Below are 18,824 nucleotides of genomic sequence, written 5' to 3' on the forward strand. Positions count from 1 at the left end.
GCTACTAGGTAGAGGCTGGGACCATCTGAACTGCATGTGGCTTAACATGGACAAAAAGGACTCCCAAATGCAATGAATTTGCACGATAAGACATAATTATAATGGTGGCAGGGAATCCAGAGCCATTCATTTACCCACTTCTGCTTCAAGCAGGGAAGCCTTGAGGAGATTCGAAGAAACTCATGTAAAAGCAACCTCAATTGCCTGATGAATGGAATCAAAATGTCTGTTTCTTTGTCTGCTTCTTTGGAGCCAGATTGAGAAATTGCACTTAGAGTTAAATCTATGTCTAAATACCTAAACACGCACGGTTATGAGTCAGAGTATTTATTGTTGCCTTGCTCCAATCACCCTGCTAAAGCTGCATTCAAGCTTGCTTTAAAAGGGATCCACAAAGATAGCTAGAGGCCAGTTTAGGCAAAATAACAAGACATTAATTCCTCATGGTAACTCATCCCAGAATAAACGTGACCTCCCCTTTTCCCCCTTGATTTTGCATTCTTAATAGATAAATAGAAATTCTACCGAGTTCACAGAAAACTGAGTAGTATTACCATTAGTGGGAAAAAAAGCTTCATGGGAGAAAACAGCAAGATGAATCACCAAGAACATAACAAGGTTATTTGTGAAAAGCAAGGAAATACGTACGCACTCTATTACACATTATTGCTTCTAAATGCACCAAAATGCATTAAGCACTTTACAGAACAAGCTATGTACAAACTCTGCTCTTGTCAGTTTATAAATCTGGCTTCATAAACACTGAAACCATCCTCACCCCTTGTCAAGCAGCCATGTGACCGCTGGCATTTTCAGAAGCAATGACTGAAATCTGCTCTCTGTTTTGAAGTTTGTTTTACACCAGACCTCGGGAGCAGAGCTGCACCGTTTCAGAAAACTTCAGTAATATATACTGTAAAGAAAATACTCATCCATGTAAAATGAAACCTTGACTTGGCCTGGCCTTCCACACTTAGGAGAGAGGCAGTGTTAGACAAGAGATCAAACCTACAAGTGTCTCAAACACACAAGACTAAAACACATAGTGCTATGACAATCTGCACAAGACAAGGGGAAAATGAAAGCAGTCATTTTAACATCAATCTTTGCAGTTGAAGGTCTTTATCCGAGTTTGAAGAGTTCAAACCAAAGCCTCACCTTGCAAAAGGACACCAGTAAAATTAAAGGAAATATAATTAACTAATGGCAACCGCATGAAGATCTGAGCTCTAACAGCCCTAAATTGGGAGAATGTGTATTACCAAATTACACACATAACTTGGGAAAAGTGAAGAACCTTGTTATTTCCTGTGCCTTTTAGTGAAAGGGACACACTAATCTGCAAAGCCTCACACATTAAGTCAATAGTTATTAATAGCCAATGTATGGTATTATGTGGTATATAGAAAATCGATCAAAAAGTATAAATATTCCAACAGAAATAATACAAAATGAGTTAGGCTGATAAACGTGCTCTGCACAGCATTTTTATTAAAAATTGTTGCCCATGATCTACAGAGCATCTGTACTTCCTGATAGTTCATTTTCTCACTTTCCTGCAAGAGAAAGCATTTAAGAGAACTTTAAAATAAGCAATAGATAAAAACCACCATCAGAAACATGATAGTAAAGGAAAGGAATTCAATAATACTTCTTCAGCTGGAATTTCAGGCATGAATTCTACATAAAGGGGAAATGATTTAAACAACTAGTGCAAAATATAGTAAGATATAAGTAAACTCTGCTTAATATTGCATGCTAGCTAAAAGAACAGACACTCTATTTGCAGGCATAGGTAATAATTGTAAGGACTTCCTGGCAATAATATTTCCTGTCAAACACTTTGATGTTATGCCCGAGAGAGAGGAAAAAAAAAAGCAACAGCAGCTTGTTACTAATCAGATTTCCTCCCTGTGCACATTTTAGTTATTCTTTATTTAAGGTAGGGCAGAAACACTGTCCCCTTCACCTTTTTCAATCTTGCTGAGAGAAAAGGACTTGCAACAGCACAGAATTGTTTTGCTGCACAGCAACTGGGTATTATCTGGCAATGCCACACAAGAAAGAAAAAAGCCTTCAGCTGGCCAGATGAACAGGGCCAGCTCCTAGTAAAAGTATATTTTCAAATTCAGCTGTACAGACCTCAAAGTTGCTGAAAGACACTAAATTTGACAGTCAGCCAAGTAATTCTTTCCCATCACTTCACAGAAGATGACTAAAGGCACCTATGACATATTTAAGGGCACAAAAATAGTTCATGCTTACCTGGGTTTGAGAAAGCCTGCACCAACAAAAATACATAATGGGATGACTGTACATGGATGATGGAAATGCAGAAAGGAAAAATGATACAAACTTGTGTGACAACACAGTACTGACAAAATTAAGGTTATAGCACTGTAGCAAGGGCCACAGTCTTGACTCAAGTTCAGCCTAATTTAGAGACCAACAGGCACAATGGCAATATTAACTCATGGCCAGAAATGCTGCTCTAGTACTGAAGGATTTAAATACTCCCCAGCCATTGTGTACACTTCCTGGAAGTAAAATACATAATTCAGCATCACTCACAACAAACTATCCAAAATCATGCAGAGAGACTCAGTAGCAGGAGACTCCCAAATTTCTCATATAAAGGAGTGCTTTCAGAAAATAAAGATTTACAAGGACCACTTCCAAAGCCATGAATCACCTGTAGTGGGACAACCATTGTTCATTAGAGAACTCACAGCAGGGAGAATGCCTCCCCAAAAAAAATAGTTAGCCAGAAGGGAAATCGTCAACTGATCAAAAAGGATAAGAGCATCTCTTCTGTAAATAAATATAAACAACTCTTTTTGTTATGATAAAGTAACATAAACATTTGACAGAGTAATGTACAATGTACATTACTGTGCATAGGACTGCACAGTTTGCTGTTTTTACCCTTTTTCTCCTCTGTATTTCTGACAGAGGTTAATTCTGCCCTCTTGCAACATTTTATCATAGTAAATTCCTAAAATTTAGGAATTCGACATTGCTTCACATGGGCTGTGCATTCATACATGGAAAACCTTGACTAAAATGCAGATACATTGTGGAAGAAGACAGGTGAGGGGTAATAAAGCTCAAAAATTTGCATTTAATTAGTGCATTCTCCTGCGGCCTCAGACTGAATTTCAGATTTACATCAATCTAAATCGAACCTTGTGAATACAGTTCAGGGGTAAGACATGCAAAAATAAAAAAAAAAAAATTAAAAAACCAAAAGTATTTACAGAGAAATTCAGGCCTCAGTAACTCTGAAAACAAAGCTCATCACTAGCAACTTCATTTCTTCCAGCCACAGTGTCCAGCTATGGGCTCACTCAGCCACAAGGAAGCAGCCCAGAATGATGCACCAGCAAGACCCTTACCCAAAAGGCAAAATTGTCTGTCCAGAATCACAACTGAGCACGAGTTCACCTTCTGCTGAAGAAGGACTGTGAACTGCCTCTGGAAATCCCAGTGGCTTTAAATTCAAAACCACCAGGTCATGCTGAGAGCTGGACTGACTCATGCACTTGTGTGACACCGCAGTTTTCACTCCTGGAAAACTTGGGCTTGCGTCCATCATGTACAACGGGAAGTGAGTGGGGCAATTCTCAGGTGCTCACAGTCTGTGTCACAGCTGGCGGTCATCTCCTGTGCTCCTCCAACAGCAGCTCAGGTAATTCAGCTCTTGAGGTCACAAGGACACGGCTCAGCAGCTCCTGAGCTAAACAGAGGTATTGGAATGTGCTGCCTGTCACCAGATAATGCTGAGAGCAGTGCATGTGCATCTCTCCAGTGAAAACCCACCAAACCCACCACTGAGACATGAACCAGGGCTCAAGACATGAACATTTTGCATCCCTCACTGCAGGGGCAGCCCATGTGCTTCTCAAGGGTTGAAACAAAACCCCCCCAGTCATTGCTGCTGCTTGTGCAAGACACCGCAGACACCACAAGAAGAGATTCAGCAGCTACAGCTCTGAAAGACACGCACCCTCCAGTTAAAAGCCAAGCCATGTACCTCCCCTCCTGCCACCTGTCCCTGCCATTTGTCCAGATGTGCTCAGAGGACAGAACCGGCTGAGAACTCGACAACAAAAACATTCATAAAGGAGACCACAGAAACACACATCTGGGAGAGGAAGCAACCAGCTAATTGGGGGTTCCTCAATTACTCATAGGGATCTCTGCCTGCAAACAAGAAAACCCCTTTGACATTCTACCAAAAGCTCCTCACCGCCATACTCTGCAGTAAAATAAATCACTCATTTTTATTTAACTTTCATAGAAATTGGGAATATTTCCAACATTCAATATGTGCAGCTAAAAAATCTGACATTTAAAGGGATACATAATAACAGTATGCAAATATTAATGACAGCCTGCAGTGATACAGAACAAGAGCAATTTACCACAAAAGAAAAAAAGAAACATTTAAGGCCAGAGTACCAGTTAAAGGATGGTTTTATCCAGAGGGTCACAGGAATGTGAGACAATCTGCCAAGGGCAATGGAGGGTGTGGCCTCTGCACAAAGTTGGCATTTTAGCCAATAGCAATTCCCTCTACATCTGTTTCATGAGCTGGGATATATTTCAGCAAGAACAGGACTAGGCAGCAACTACCTATGGTTTTCTTCCAGCACAATTTGTTTATGGGTTTGCTTTTTTTTTTTTTTGGTATGTAGAAATAGCTCTAAATACTGTACTTATTCAAAACCCCATCTGAAAAGCAGAAATACATTTCCAAGTTTTTAAGCAAGTTTAATCAAATAATGATCTTCAGATTCTTTTCCACAGCTTGTGTTTAAACAAAGTGCTTTGCAAGCCTCAAGATCTTTATTAACAGGACCAGACTGGAAAAAATACAGTAATCACACAAATGAGAATTTCAGCCAGCAAAGATACTGAATCCAAATGCCAAGTCACGTATAGATGAGTGTAACAGGACCTTTTACAAACTAACAGGAAAAAGGGAAAAAGTACTCATCATTAAACAACATTTAACTTAGGTGTCTGCATCAAACCTGACATCCCAAACAACACAACTGACTTTGTAAATATTTAAAACTTTGCAAGTATTATACCTTTATCAACATCAAAAGAAGACAACAGCAAGTTTCAGGAGATTAGACAGGCCAAAGTCTGGGTGCTACAGTTATACCTAGTTATACAAGATGCTCCATTTCAAAGTAATTGATCATCTACAGTAAACAGTGAAGACTGGCTCTAATCTACTGTAGTTACATAGAACTGTAGTAGTTATAAAATCACAGGATCATCTATCTTCATGGCAGTGCAGCAAAAGTGACTGATAATCAGATTCATATAAACTAATGCACAAAAGTATGAGGTATTATTTAGAAGTAAACAATTCAATTGTATGATGTAGTATCAACAGCCTCTAGTATAATTTCCACAGCTTCAATCACCTGTTTCAAAAATGCAAAGCATCCATGTATGAAATAACAGCAGGCAGTTAAGATCAGCACTTACTCTTCCTGCATACCTGAGGGCACCACAGCCTGAAAAACCCAAACTTTACTCAGGTTGCCCTTAGCAACCGAACACTAAATACAGTCTATTTAAGTACTGCTGTAATATTCAATTTTCCATCAGCATATCATAACATTTTTTGCTTTAGTAGAGAATATATTCAGAAAATCTTTTTAAATGTGAGCTATCAATAACACTTAGATAGTAAGCATTAGAAAGAAAAAACATTACTTACTTTTCTTTTAGAGTCAGCCATGCCTGATAAGATCCAGGCATCTCCCAAGGGAGCACTAAGGTTTGACACCCCTTTAGAGAAACTTAATGTGAACCATGTGGACTTGTCAGCCAAGGCATGCTACAGAAAGGCTGTCAGATTCTTTTTGTAAGCAGTACAATGCATGCAGACCTCCTTTATTCCCCAGACAAGTAAAAGCCATTTCACTCCATGAAGTCAAATGTCTTTCTATATTCTCAAATGTCATAGAAAGGCAGCAATAGTGTGGAATTTGAACTCTGAGTACATCTTTTCAAAGTCACTAAGAGTTCAGCTGTATTTCTGCCACAGGTAGAGGTATTCCTTTAGAACAAGAGCAGCAAACACACCTAGCCCAGAAATAGTAGTGGGTGATCAACAGAGGTCCTTAGCAGACAAATGAAAGAAGTTCAAAAATCCCTGCTTACACGATGACATGTAAACCAGAGTATTCCTTAGGTGTCATTTTCATTTGAGATTTAAATTCTAAACATATGTGAAATTTTGAAGAGCTGTAGCCAGCAAAACTACTTTACTAAATATAACTCTACAGAAACAAATCTCCTGAGTAAGTAAATTTCCTTCCCCACAGTTGTACACAGACATTTGTGCATAAAAGGTAACCAATTTGCAACTGAAGATAAATACAAGTAGAACCAACTACCTAAATATATCTGTGCCCTCAATCATCTTCCATTTACTTCACTCTTCAGGCTGAAAGAAGTGTGAAGACACATCTGCAAATTTCAAAAAGCTTCTAGAAAACAGAACTGGAATACAAACCATCAGCTTGTGCAGGGAATATTGACTAGGTGGAGTTCAACATTTTTACTTTAGGGTAGTTCTGTGTTCCCACCACCATCATACCTGAAAAATCTCTAAAGGCTAGCACGTTTGCACACACAGGTTCTTTAGGAAGAGAAGTATTTCCACAGGGGAAGAAATAATTGAAAAGGACCAGAGAACAGCCTTGCTCTAAAGTCACCAAAAAAGGACTTAACAGAGACTGAAGTCCTCATCTTGCACTTCATCTACATGCCTAAGCTTCATTCCAGGCACAGGTGCTGATTTTAGCCAAGCATGACCTTGCTGCTCAGGCAGAGCTGAGCCCAAAACATCACCCTGAAGCTTTGCAGAGGACTGGTGCTGGTTGATTCCTTCTTCTCCTGGAGAAGCTGTATCAGCATAAACCTTCCTGGGGAAGCACAGCACCACATCTGAGCCTAATGGTTGTGCGCCCCTCTGCAGAGAAACCCTGAAGATCCCCTCAGGTGGGAGTTTTGTTAAACAGCATCTTTGCAAGTACTATTACAAGAGCTGTAATTGCTCTGCAGGGACAGATTATGCTAGAGACAGAGAGAAACTGAATAAAAGGAAGCTTTACCTCCTGCAGTCCATACACAGGGTGGCCACTTTTCTCTGTACTTTAGGCCACTTGTATTCCTGCACAGTGTCTGGGAGCAGACTAATAAACCACATGAGTGTGGCTCTGCACCTAACCTAGCAAGTCCTGCCCAACTCCACCTGCATCTGCCCCTCATCTTTGTCCTGCACATGAGAGGAAGAACAGTGATATCCACATGTCAGTGAAGAGCTCCCAGAACACATGAGGTGTTCAACAGCTATAAAAAATATAGAATCTGATCAGAATGGAAATCTACTTCCTGTAACTTTTTACAATCCTGCGACACACACGAGCCCCTTGCTTCCTGGATTCCAGCTCTTTGGTGTTAACTCATGGCCACTTTGCATAGCAGATAAAAAACAGCTGGACTCACTTCAATTCCATCAATCCCAGTCAAAGCTTAGTCTTGGTGTTCATACTGAGTGACAAAGAGAGCTCACTTCCTATATTTATACATGCTCTTTAGAGATTAGCAATAAAAGTACTTTCAAACGTTGCAGAAGTGCAAGCATGAGTCACCACTGTCACTGGGAATTTCACCCAAATGAAGAATGAAGCACTGGGCTCAACATTCCTTGGAAATCATATTCCTCCTTCCAAAAAATCCAACGTGCATAAGGTGAGATAAATCCTTGACAAATAAAATCCAAGAATCAGATGCCAGAAATCTGACATTTAACTATTCCTCTACTGCTAATTGCCTCTTCTGTAGCTTGCTTATTTGGTGAATTTGATAGTTTTCTTCAAAATTTCCTAATTTGAAAACAACACCTACAGAGCAATTAAACCTCCTGAACAAGTTAACTCTGCTTGTGACTATTCAGGATAGGAGAAAATAAGCAGCTACCTTTTGTGAAGTAGAGATGTTTAAGATTTTTTGATGGGCAGGAACTTACCCTCCAGCCCACAGCCTGTCCTTAATCTCACCAAACCTAAGCACAAAAATAAACTATGACTGATCTGGATACACACTGGCCCAGCCTGGTCCTATGCTGTTTCTTGCTGGCAAGACTGTTGGCAAGAAAGAGAATCCAGTCAAATGGTCTAGGTGAAGACAGCAATCTTATTAGTCCAGTAAGATAAATTAGTTGTAGGATTTCCCACAATTATGGTAACAAGTGTGGTCTGCTTGTGGCATGTAAGTTTGTTGTTAAAACCCGTGAGTGGCTGAAGGCTCAAGTCATAAGGCAATGTGTCCTGAAATCAGAAACAAAAGGAACTGTCTTTAAAAGAGGATTCTTGCAAAACACAAGCAGGCCCACAGGAGGATGTCAGTACTTGGGTCCTCCTCACAAGGAGAATTTTACCATTCCAGTTTACAGCTTTACAGCATCACCACCAATCTTGCTACTCCACCCTGAATTATTCTAATATCTAATTCTTATGAGGTACAGTTATCATTCCTACAACTGGAATATTGGAGGAAAATGTCTGTGATTCTCTTTTTACTCCCTCTGTGCTCCAGAAAGCAGGAGGTTTCCTCATGTCATAGTTTCCAGTGAAAACTGTTTCTTCTGTTTTCTCCATCCTTCCATGCAGACTCATGGATTTAAGACACTAAAGAGGGAGCAGCAAGTTTGCCATTCAGCCCAGCAAGGGTCAGCTGGGCACAGGCTGAGCAAACACACAATGCAATGCCCCAAACACTGCTGGAGGCTGGGAAAAAACCTTCTTTTCTCAAAATACTCTCCAATGTCCGAATTTGAGGTGAGAAGCTTAAACCAACTCAAAGTTGTTGTCCAAGGACTCACATATCCCTTCCACTCTGGATGCCAGAACACTCAATTTTTGGCCCCAAGAAAGTCTCATGTTTTCTCCTTAGATGAATTCCCCAAAGTATCTCTCAAGTCAGGGCAGCCACTTCCAAATCCCAGCTCCTCCCCATTTTCTCATATTCCCTGGTGAAAGACAGTCAGAGTTTCCTCATCAGGGTAAAATGTCCTTTCCCTTGAGGGAAATCCTTTCTGGTAAATATTTCAAGACAAAACAAGATTAAAGATATTACACTAAGATTAAAATGGCTATATCCAAACCAGATCATTCTCCAATCTTTCTGCTTTGAACCACTGAGGGACTGGCTGATTGGGCAACAGCTGAGGCTGTTTTGAGTCTCTTTGTCACAGGAAAAAATTCTACATCTCAAGTAACCAATGGATCTCTCTGATGTTTTAGCCAAAATACACGAAGCAGCTTTTTAGTTCCCCCATAAAGCTACTAAGACGGAGGGGAAAAAAAAAGAATTTAGCAACAAACAAAAAGAAATCCCAAGGCAGGAAGGTGACCATCCCTTTTAATGAAACTATATGAAAACTGTTCCTGGAACATTTGGAGATTTTGTTTGTAACTGGAGTATCAGTTACAAACACCATGATACCAAAAAGAGCTTTTAATTCAGAGTAATTCAGCCAGATCATTAATGGACAGATAAACTAACCCATGTCTAAAAATTAAAGAGTACAGTTTGGCCAGGCAACATACATCAAGAATGAGATATTATTTACTTTTCTCTAATTTTTAATAAAAATGTCATCTAAACATATAAGAAAAGGAAAAGAGTCTTTGGACTAATGAAAAGATATGAGGAGGGAAAAAAAATTGTTTCTCTGATCTAATGCAAGTATAACCGTCTCCCAGTCTGCATTTTGGTTTGTTTTTCTTACACCTACTCCTTTAATAACATCCTTTTTTTCATTTTCAACTGGCTGGTTTCTTTTAATTTACTTTTCACTGAAAACAATATTTCAGCATATTAAAATGACCTCTTTGCCTAGTGGAGTTTTTAGGTAAGTCAACACCAATGCTGAGTTCAGAATGGAACTGTGACATAATTATCAGTCATTCCACTCTCACTTAACACACACAGGATCCAATGTGCTATAGGTGATGGGATCATAGCCACTGACATAACAGTCTTAAGCTATTAAGTCTGTGTTTGCATAAGCTATGCTTGCAAACACACTAGGAAGCCTCAGAATCACAGTGATTCTGTTGATTTATGGCTACATTATTGTGTTGCACTGGCTGTAGCACACTGCAGAGCTCAGGTGCTGGTACAGTGGATGGAATGCCCAAACAACACGAATTTTCCAAGCTTAGCTGACTCTAGCTTGGTCCTGAGGCTCAAATACCCTCCAAGCTGAGAAGCACCAGGAGCACATTCCCCAGTTCAGCATCACCTGAACAAATGCTGTTTCCCATGATCTCTCCACCCTGAGACATGAAGCAAAGCAAACAACTGGGGAAGACTGGGAGGCTGCCTTCAGAAGCACAACGCTGTCTGGAACGAAGGTGCCAGTGCAGATGCTTCCTTTTATGAAAACCATGAAATTTTAATTATCAGTCCTGAAAATCAGAAGAGAAGCTCACCACAGAAATCACTATAATTTCTTCTGCCAATAAATTAATGGCTATTAAATGCTGTAACACTGCATAATTTTTATTTCACAGTTATCAAAACAATCCAAGAACTTGATTTGTATTTACACCACACAACTACTTAATGAGAACAGTACTTCACTACATTTAAGCAGTAATTACTAAGGTCTCAATACAAGAAAGCTCTACAGTCTGAGCTCATCAAGTCAACACACTTTTCATCTCATCTAGGTTTTCACAGACTCCATGTTAAGCCTGGATTATGCACAGCGTCCAGACCCCAATTCTCCAGGCAAGCCAGTAATATAAACTATAAATGTCACTTACCTGCAAGGTATAACTATGTGTTGCTACTTCATCATTGAAATTTCAAAGTGTCTTTTACTATTTTAGGATATATTTCATTCTCAGGTGTGCAATTTCCCTTTTGCTGTGATACACAGCAATCAAAGACCAGGGGTTTTGTCAAAGGGGCAATGGTCATCCGATATGGCTGGCCATCCTTCTTCCCTTGCACGCCTGCTGTCCTGAATTCAATGCACTACCTGGTGCTGACTCCAAGCATGAAACAGGACTGATACCCAACTGACAGAAACAATAATGTGTTTGCAACTAGTAGTTAATGGCAGACTGACAAGCACAATCACAGGAAGTAATAAAAGTTTCATGGTGCTAGCACGTGACGTGACTAGCAGTGGTCACCACATCAAAATACTCACGGCACCATTACCCTGCTGAAAGAGTGGTTCCAATTTGTTTGGTGTAAGACAACTAGATTCCTGATGAAATCACTGTCACTACAAAGGTATTTGTTTCTATTAACTAATTTAGCTAACTTACCATTACCTCTAAAAACTCTTATATTACTACAGCAGCTGAATACACTAACACCTACAGTTGAGTGGGTAGAAAAATATGTATAGAGACAGACATTAAACCCTGCTGCCCAAAAAAACCCAAGTAGTCTCTTCCAAATTGTTTACACAAGATTTTAAAATAAAAGAGTGTATAAAAAGAAGTTTAATTTCATGTCCAATACTGAAGGAATCAAAGTGAAGCAAGTAAAAAAAAGCACATCGCAGTGTGTCCCGTAATGGATACAATTAGAAATCCATCAACCCATCCCGCCAATCCAGCAGCCGTGCTCCCAGGACCAGCGAAGCAAGCCTGCTCCGACTGACAATTCCCACACAACTTTAACAACAGCAATAAAAGTATTCATCACTGACTTGGGTGCAAACGAGAGCGGCACCAGCCCTCGCATGCAATAGCAATAACTCGTGCTGGTGTTTATTTATGACTTCAGGAGAGGAGGCAGCTGGTTGTTTTTACGCGGCTTTTTTTTTTTTTTTTCCCCGCCGGAGCAAACGAGAAAATGCTCCTAATAAGGCTGGTGGAAGTGCGGCGGCTTCTCAACAGCACCAGCTCTCGCGAAGGAAATTAAATAAAGTACGGTGTTATTATCGGAACCGCCACCGAGAGCCCGGCCGGTGCTGGGCTCACCCCAGCCCGCGGATGGGAGAAGGGCAGCGGGGCCGGACCCGGGGCTCCCGGGATCCCCGAGCCGGAGCGCCCCGCTACCCCCGGGGAGAGGCGGCACCGCCACCGCTCCTGCCGGCTGCAGCCCGGCTGCCCCGCGGCCGGCACCGCATCGCCCGCTCCTTTATTAAATAAAATATATATATTTATGTCATCTCCAGCAAAGCGCGACACTCCCAGGTAGGAAAGCGGGGAAAGCCTCCAGCTCAGCGCCGTGCCTGCAGGCTGCGCGCATCGAGTCCCCGCCGGGACAGGACTGCAGCCGCCTCCCCCTGACCCGCGGCTCCGCGCCTGTGTGGACGGACAGACTGACGCTCCCACCACCCCACGGCACACGTGGGCGCCCCGGTGCGCGCAGCCCCCCTCGCCCCGGCACTCACCGCGTAGCGCAGCGCCGGCCTCTCGCTGAACACCGAGTCCCCCATGGGCGCGAACGGGCGGGCGGCGGCGCCGCTCCCTGCACCCGGGCGCCGCTGGGCACTGCCCCCGACCCGCCGTCCGCCGCAGCGCTGGGCTCCCGCCCGGCAGCCCGCGGCCCCCGGCGCCCCTCCTCGTAACTCCCGCCCGCGGCCCGCCCCCGGCTGTCCCCACCCCGCGCCGGGAGCCGGCAGCCCCTCGGCAGCGCCGGGCGGCAGCGGCAGGAGGCGGCTCCCGGCGCTGCCTGAGGGGTGGCGGTTTCGCTTCTCCCGCCCAGCGCGGCGCTCAGCCCGGCGCACCTGCGAGCCCTCCCCGCACGGGCGGCTCCGTTCCCGGCTCCGTTCCCGCTCCGGCCGTCCCGGGCGGACCCCGACGCCGGCTCGGGGCCCCGCGGAGCCGCCCCGATGTGCCGAGCCCCGGCCGCCCGGCAGCGGCGGCTCCAGCCAGCCCGTCCCACAGCCCCCGGCAAACCGCACCGGCCCCGGCAGCACCGGGGGCGAGGAACCTGGTCCTGCAGGCGAGGAGCTAAAGGTGAAGGAGAGAGGGACAAATAAAACATAACTTTCCTGTTCATGGTTTTACAGTGCGTACTTTCAGTGAACTGGGTCGTGATTCTCTAACACATAAACTTTCAAAACAAAATGCTATGTCATGGCCTATTTGTTATTTCATAAATGTGTCTTTACACAAACTGTAGAAGATCAAACACATTCTGAAGGAAAATTGCATTTTGCTGTGTTATATAATTAGTAGTGACTTCTGTGTGACTTGCCTGGGGAGATTATTCCATCAATGGAAGTGTTTAAAAATGTATAAACTTCCCTCAGCTAAGCATAGCCTAAGCAGAGCCTAGGCCAGGCTACATGATTTCCTGAGCCCTCTTTCACCCTTATAATCATTTTTAAATGCTCTGTACAAATCTTGGTAAGGGCAGCAACCCCCCCAGTTACTCTCAGCTGTTCTCTGAGAAAGTGGCCTTATCCTAGTGCTGCATGACATAAAGGGAATTCATCAGTTTCCAACCTACAATCTAGGCAAATGCTACTAGTCCATAGCATTATCTCAAAACAGCGGTAGCACAGTACTTAGGGGAAAAGGAGAAGGCATTTTGAGAAAAAAAAAAAAAGTGTACAACATCATAAAATATATCCTGGAAAGACAAACCAGTTGAGCCAAAGTTTTTATGTGCTCTGATGCTGATGTACTGTACTCAACAAGCTTCCAGTTATGGATCTTCCATGGATGTTAATCCCTATTGCAGAGGAAATAATCTTTAAGTGTTCCCATGGACTGTCAACTTGGCGTGAACAAAGAACACAGTATGTGCATTTACCAATAAAGTCCATTTTTGTCTCTTGGGTGAACAATCTGTGCTACTCCCCTTCCTGGAAAACAAGGCAGGGTAGATACTTGAGCAGTTGCAGAGCATCTATTGGAAAGCAGCACCCAACAGAAAGAAACCTTATATAACAAACTTCATCAGAATCTCCAGGCAGGTAGGCAGGGGAAAAAGGGTAAAAAAATAAAACCCTGAATGCCTGCTTTTCTCTTCTATATTTCTGCTTCTTATTTCAAGGAGATGTTTTCAGTTGGGAACTCTGCATATATCATATGCTGTGATTCCCAATATTTGTTTGTCTGCTCTGCAGGTTTGACCACAGAAAGTAGATGAGCAAGATGGGAAGAGGTTTGCAGGATTTCTATGCTCAAGTTCTATACCATCACCAGCTTCTTCTAACCATAGATGCAGCATTGCAAAAGGAAATGAAAAACATGACAAAAGGATTAAAACAGAGGTGTTCTTTCTAATAAATACCCCAAGGTGAAAAGAATAGAAGGAGAGCAGAACCCCCATGGTAGAGAAGGTAGGGAAGAAGCAAACCAGTAAAGGAAGAGATGCAAAACTTAAAGAAAACAGAGTAATTCATGGAAAGGGGAAAAAACAGAAAGGTAAAAAATGCCCTAGAGGGAGAAGCCAGAGAGGGGAAGGGCTAAAGGTGAAATTTCGCAGGTCAAACTTGTTTGGCCTAGAAACTCATTGCCATTGAAAAGGAGAGTCTGCCTCCCATTAACCCTCTTCATCCCCCTCTCCCAGCCACACACTGTCACCACCTCCCTCCCCTCTGCCTCCGTGCTTCTCACAAACCAATACAGCAAATGAAGCACGCACCTTTCTTTCCATTTAGCAGACTGATTCAGCCCTCTGAGGGAGGAGATGACTGCCAGAGCTGGCACAAAAGAAATCTGGAGACTGTCTAGTTGGGAGTAGGATACTGGGGGCAGATGAAGAGCATGCATGGAAGTGCTTTGCAATAATAACAGGTTGTTACATTAGTGCAGCTAAGATTAAAAATAAAGAATACATGATAAGGAAACTGCAGTTGAACTTTTTATGGTGACAAGGAAGAAGTTGTGAGCAAAAACTTACAAATTGGGGGTTATCAACCCCAAAAAACACAGGATACTAGATCCGGCTTTATTCTGTACACATGATATAAAAAACAGAGAGAAAAGATTCCTTGTCTACCTCGTATCAGAATTTAAAACTAATTGCTGACTAGCAATTAGTGTTTTCAAAGACCAGATCTCAACAAAAGCTTTCTGGATTTTGAACACAAGCTACTGTGGCTGTGATTAGAAAGCTCCCTTACACTGTATTTATGGTGGCCAAGGAGTTTCTGATTTCAAACTGCTCAGGCTTTGGAGCCCACCCTGGTCTGCAGTGAAGAGGAACCCACTGAGCTGTACTACTCAGCTGCCTGCAATCATCTATACCTCTCTTAAGCCACTTAGCAGCCAAGATTTACAGACAGATCTTTCTGGCCATTCTGATTACATTTTACCCTTTCACATTCCACCCTTATTCACTTATGATGCATTTATGATTCCTCCCTGCTGTTCTTTCCAAATTTTCTTTCTCCTTTATTTACCTGACAATGTGTGTCCAAGGTATTGGACATGCAGCTCACCTTGGGAAGTGTAAACCTCCCAGGTCAGTTTCTCTTAAGATAGGATACAAAGCTTCACAGTTGGCTTCCTGTATGTTCATTCCAGGGCAACTCAATCAATTCCTGCTTTCCATGATTCCCATTGTGGCTGTTCCTTACACAGCTTCCAGGAGCTGTAATGTGGGCTTTACACCTGCAAACAGATCTTATTAAAATTGTCAGTCCTCTCCTGTGTATCATTTGTCATTGACAACAGAAAAGAAGAATGAACAGTTTCAGCTAAAATTTGGTTGCTTACAACACAGCAGCTGGGAAATGAGTAGGTAATGGAATCTTACCTACCTGATCATTAGTGGAGCCAAGTTTTGTTTTTCCAATATTACTGCAGGAACTGACTGCTTTCTCAACAGTAACTGCTAATAAACAAAGGAAAATAGCTTCAGACAGCACACAATTATGAAACTGGAGAGAACAGACTTCTCTACTTCTCTGCCATGAACTTCACCTGGAGCTCGTGACTCAAGGTGTCTGATGTCTCATGAGATGAAGCAGGAAAAAGTTTCCAAATGCATCCTCTTTTGGGAGGACAGCCAGCATGGTCCTTACTGCAGTAAAGGATTTGTCTAACCTGAATGTAAACATCTACAATCCCCATCTCAGCTTACCAGCCTATGCTTCCCACTCCTACAGGAAGAAGCCCACAGACCTGGTGTGTATGTATGTCACTGCAAGTAGACATCTAAAGTAGGGCACAGAAATTGAAGTGCTACTTCAGAGGAGGTCCATGACAATGAGGTCAGAGGCTGCCCTTCAGGCATCTGCAGTTAAGTGAGGAGAAGCCCACCTGGGAGACCAGCTATTAAATCTCATCTGACTTTCAGAAAAGTCCTTAACTGTCTCAGTGCCTTGGTTCTTTGCATTCAGAAAAGCAGGGGCTACCATACAGGTGAAAACACAATCACTATCTTCAGGTGAAAAAGCCTGAAGCAAGCATGAAGGTCTTGTTTCACCTGACCTTTCCAGTAGTGCATGAATGCAGCTTCCATACAGAGGTAACTCCACATCTGGAAAAAACTTGCCTCTGTGGCTGCTGAACCAGAGCAAGAGTGATACTGGCAGCACACTGCTTCCTTGAGGAATTAGCACTTCTCTTATCCTGGCCAAATGTTCATTCAGGTGCTACAACTAATGGTTTAAGTCTATTTCCCAAAAAGAAGAGAGAGAAAATATGACAGACAAGTATATGAAATGCATAAAGTTCTATAAATAAAACCTAGACACTAAGGAATCAGAATTTAGAGATAATACATTACAAAAATATTTTATTCAGAACCTTTTTTCTTTTATTTATTTGCTACCTATCAAAATATGTTGATAATTTCTCACCAGTTTTGTAACAGAACTTAGGGAAATTGTACTTAATGCCCATTAAGAATGAAGTGCCACCTCACTCCTGGAGATGCTTCTTTACAATAATCATGCAAATCTTCTTAGACAGAAAGAAATCCTATTTGGAAAGAACTTGATCACTGTAATTTCCTCGATGTCTGAAAGCTCTTTATATGAGATCTAATACATGAGAAGAGTGTGACCCTGTTACTGCTCTCAAGGCGTTGCTCATATTGGTGAAGAAGAAGTGAGTGGCAGGCTGGTGCAAAGCAACCTGAATGCAAACACTAATTTGTGCTTGCAGCAGGTGGTGCAAGAAGAGGAACTGCACCTTGTGCACACCCTGGAGAGCTCCTGGAACGCTCCTGCACGGCCAACGCCACGGAGCCCTCGAGGGCAAACCAGACTCCAGATTATAACCTAAAGCTGCAAAATGTGCTGTGCAGAGGGGCAGGAGGAGCAGCTTTTCTCAAGAATGCGATCAGTACATATCTAGAGGAGGACCCTTGACTCTTCTCCTTGCCCTCTGCCTGTGGTCACTCAGCCAGAGCTGCCAGAGCTGCTGCTGCCTGATGGGGCATCAGCCCGGAAAGAGCAACAGCAACAAATGTAGCCTTAGGGAAAGGTGAGAATCCAGACAACATGGCCCGGGGCCAAAACCAGCTGTTCTGGTAAGCACTTGATACAAGAAATGGACAACCCATGGAGCAATCCCCAGGGAAACCTTTCCCATAATGTGAAAGATGTTAGCAAACATCCAGGAGTTTGTTAGCACTGGTGTGCTACCAGAACCTCACGCAGGATAAATCCCTACACTTCCTAATTTATAAGTCCCTATATATATGCATACTATATTATTGACTCTTGGTCAGTGATGTCCTACATGTTAGTGCATATTACTGCACTATGAGTTATCAGCAGCATGGCAAAGAAATTTAATCTAAAATACTTTTGGTTTAGAAAAAGGTTAAATTAATTTGTATCCCTTACATGTGCACAATGGTCTCTGTTTCCAGCATCAGTGAAAATTCACTAGAAAATCTTTAAACTAAAACTGCAAACCACTAACTTGTAGGTCAAAAAGGTACCCTAAAACATAGCATAAAATATTTTTTCAACAAAAATTAGCATTAACCCCATGGGTCACTAGAATTCATTTGGGTTTTAAAGCTGCAAAAGAAAATACCAGTTATCCTGTCATATTTTTCTCGCCTTAGAGGCTGTAGTTTAAATAAATGTAACCATTCACAGTTTCATGTGAAGATGAATGACTGAGTTTCAGGCCTAATTTTTTTAAATGTTTGTTTTTCCTTGCTGACACAGACCAAGATAAAAATAAGGCGAAGAATGCTGGAGTTGGGGGAGGGGTGGGGGGAAATAAGGGGGAAAAAAAAGAAATGTAACTTCCAGGTTAAGAGTATCAAAACAGCTTAGGAGACTTAGGCATGCAAGCCAAAATCTCAGTGAAGTCTCATCTCTGTAAATCATACATATCTGGGAAAATAACAATTCACTGGAAGATTTTTCTAGTTCCTGAGAGTGGGTAGATCTCCATGTATTTCCTTCCTTGTTTATCTCCTTGCAACTCACCCTCACTGTAAAGTAAAACTGGGCTGTGCTCTCACTAGCAATTATCCTTCTCCCTTAAATGTCTTCCAAGAACTGAAGGAGAAAAACACAATTTTCTTTCATTACATATGACTTTTACAGAAATTGCAGCTATATAAGAAAAGTTTTTAAACCACTAACTTGAAACAAGTCACTCACAGATACATGATCTGGTTGCTCAGATTAGAAAGAAGAATGCTTATCAACAACAGACAGAAGCATGGGCTCCTATCTAAATTTACCATCTAAATATTTGACAAGAATTTAGGAGGAAGGGCTCTTTCACAAACCAAAAGTTTATTCAAAATTGTTTCATGAATAGTATGGAATTGTTAAAATCCATTTAGTCTGCAGAGTAATAACTACACAATAAACCTCCCAAGAA

The 18,824-nt window shown here is 42.2% G+C and overlaps 1 protein-coding gene across 2 annotated transcripts in view; it reads right to left on the reverse strand.

Moving 5' to 3' along the window:
* Window positions 1–18,824, reverse strand: part of ARHGAP6 (Rho GTPase activating protein 6) — a 311,150-nt gene that overhangs the window by 144,871 nt on the left and 147,455 nt on the right. The window contains exon 1 of one of the 2 annotated variants that reach the window (XM_054271897.1): window positions 12,458–12,536. The exons of the other annotated variant lie outside the window; for it this stretch is intronic. Coding sequence (XP_054127872.1) covers window positions 12,458–12,502 — 45 coding nt within the window. The 5' untranslated portion in view covers window positions 12,503–12,536. Of the gene's footprint in view, window positions 1–12,457; window positions 12,537–18,824 lie in introns of those variants that run through there. 2 annotated transcript variants of the gene reach the window in all.

Source organism: Melozone crissalis, unplaced genomic scaffold (assembly GCF_028551555.1).
Source record: "Melozone crissalis strain CALT ecotype California unplaced genomic scaffold, PUWL_Pcris_2 ptg000013l_1, whole genome shotgun sequence".
In the NCBI taxonomy this organism is placed as follows: Eukaryota; Metazoa; Chordata; class Aves; order Passeriformes; family Passerellidae; genus Melozone; species Melozone crissalis.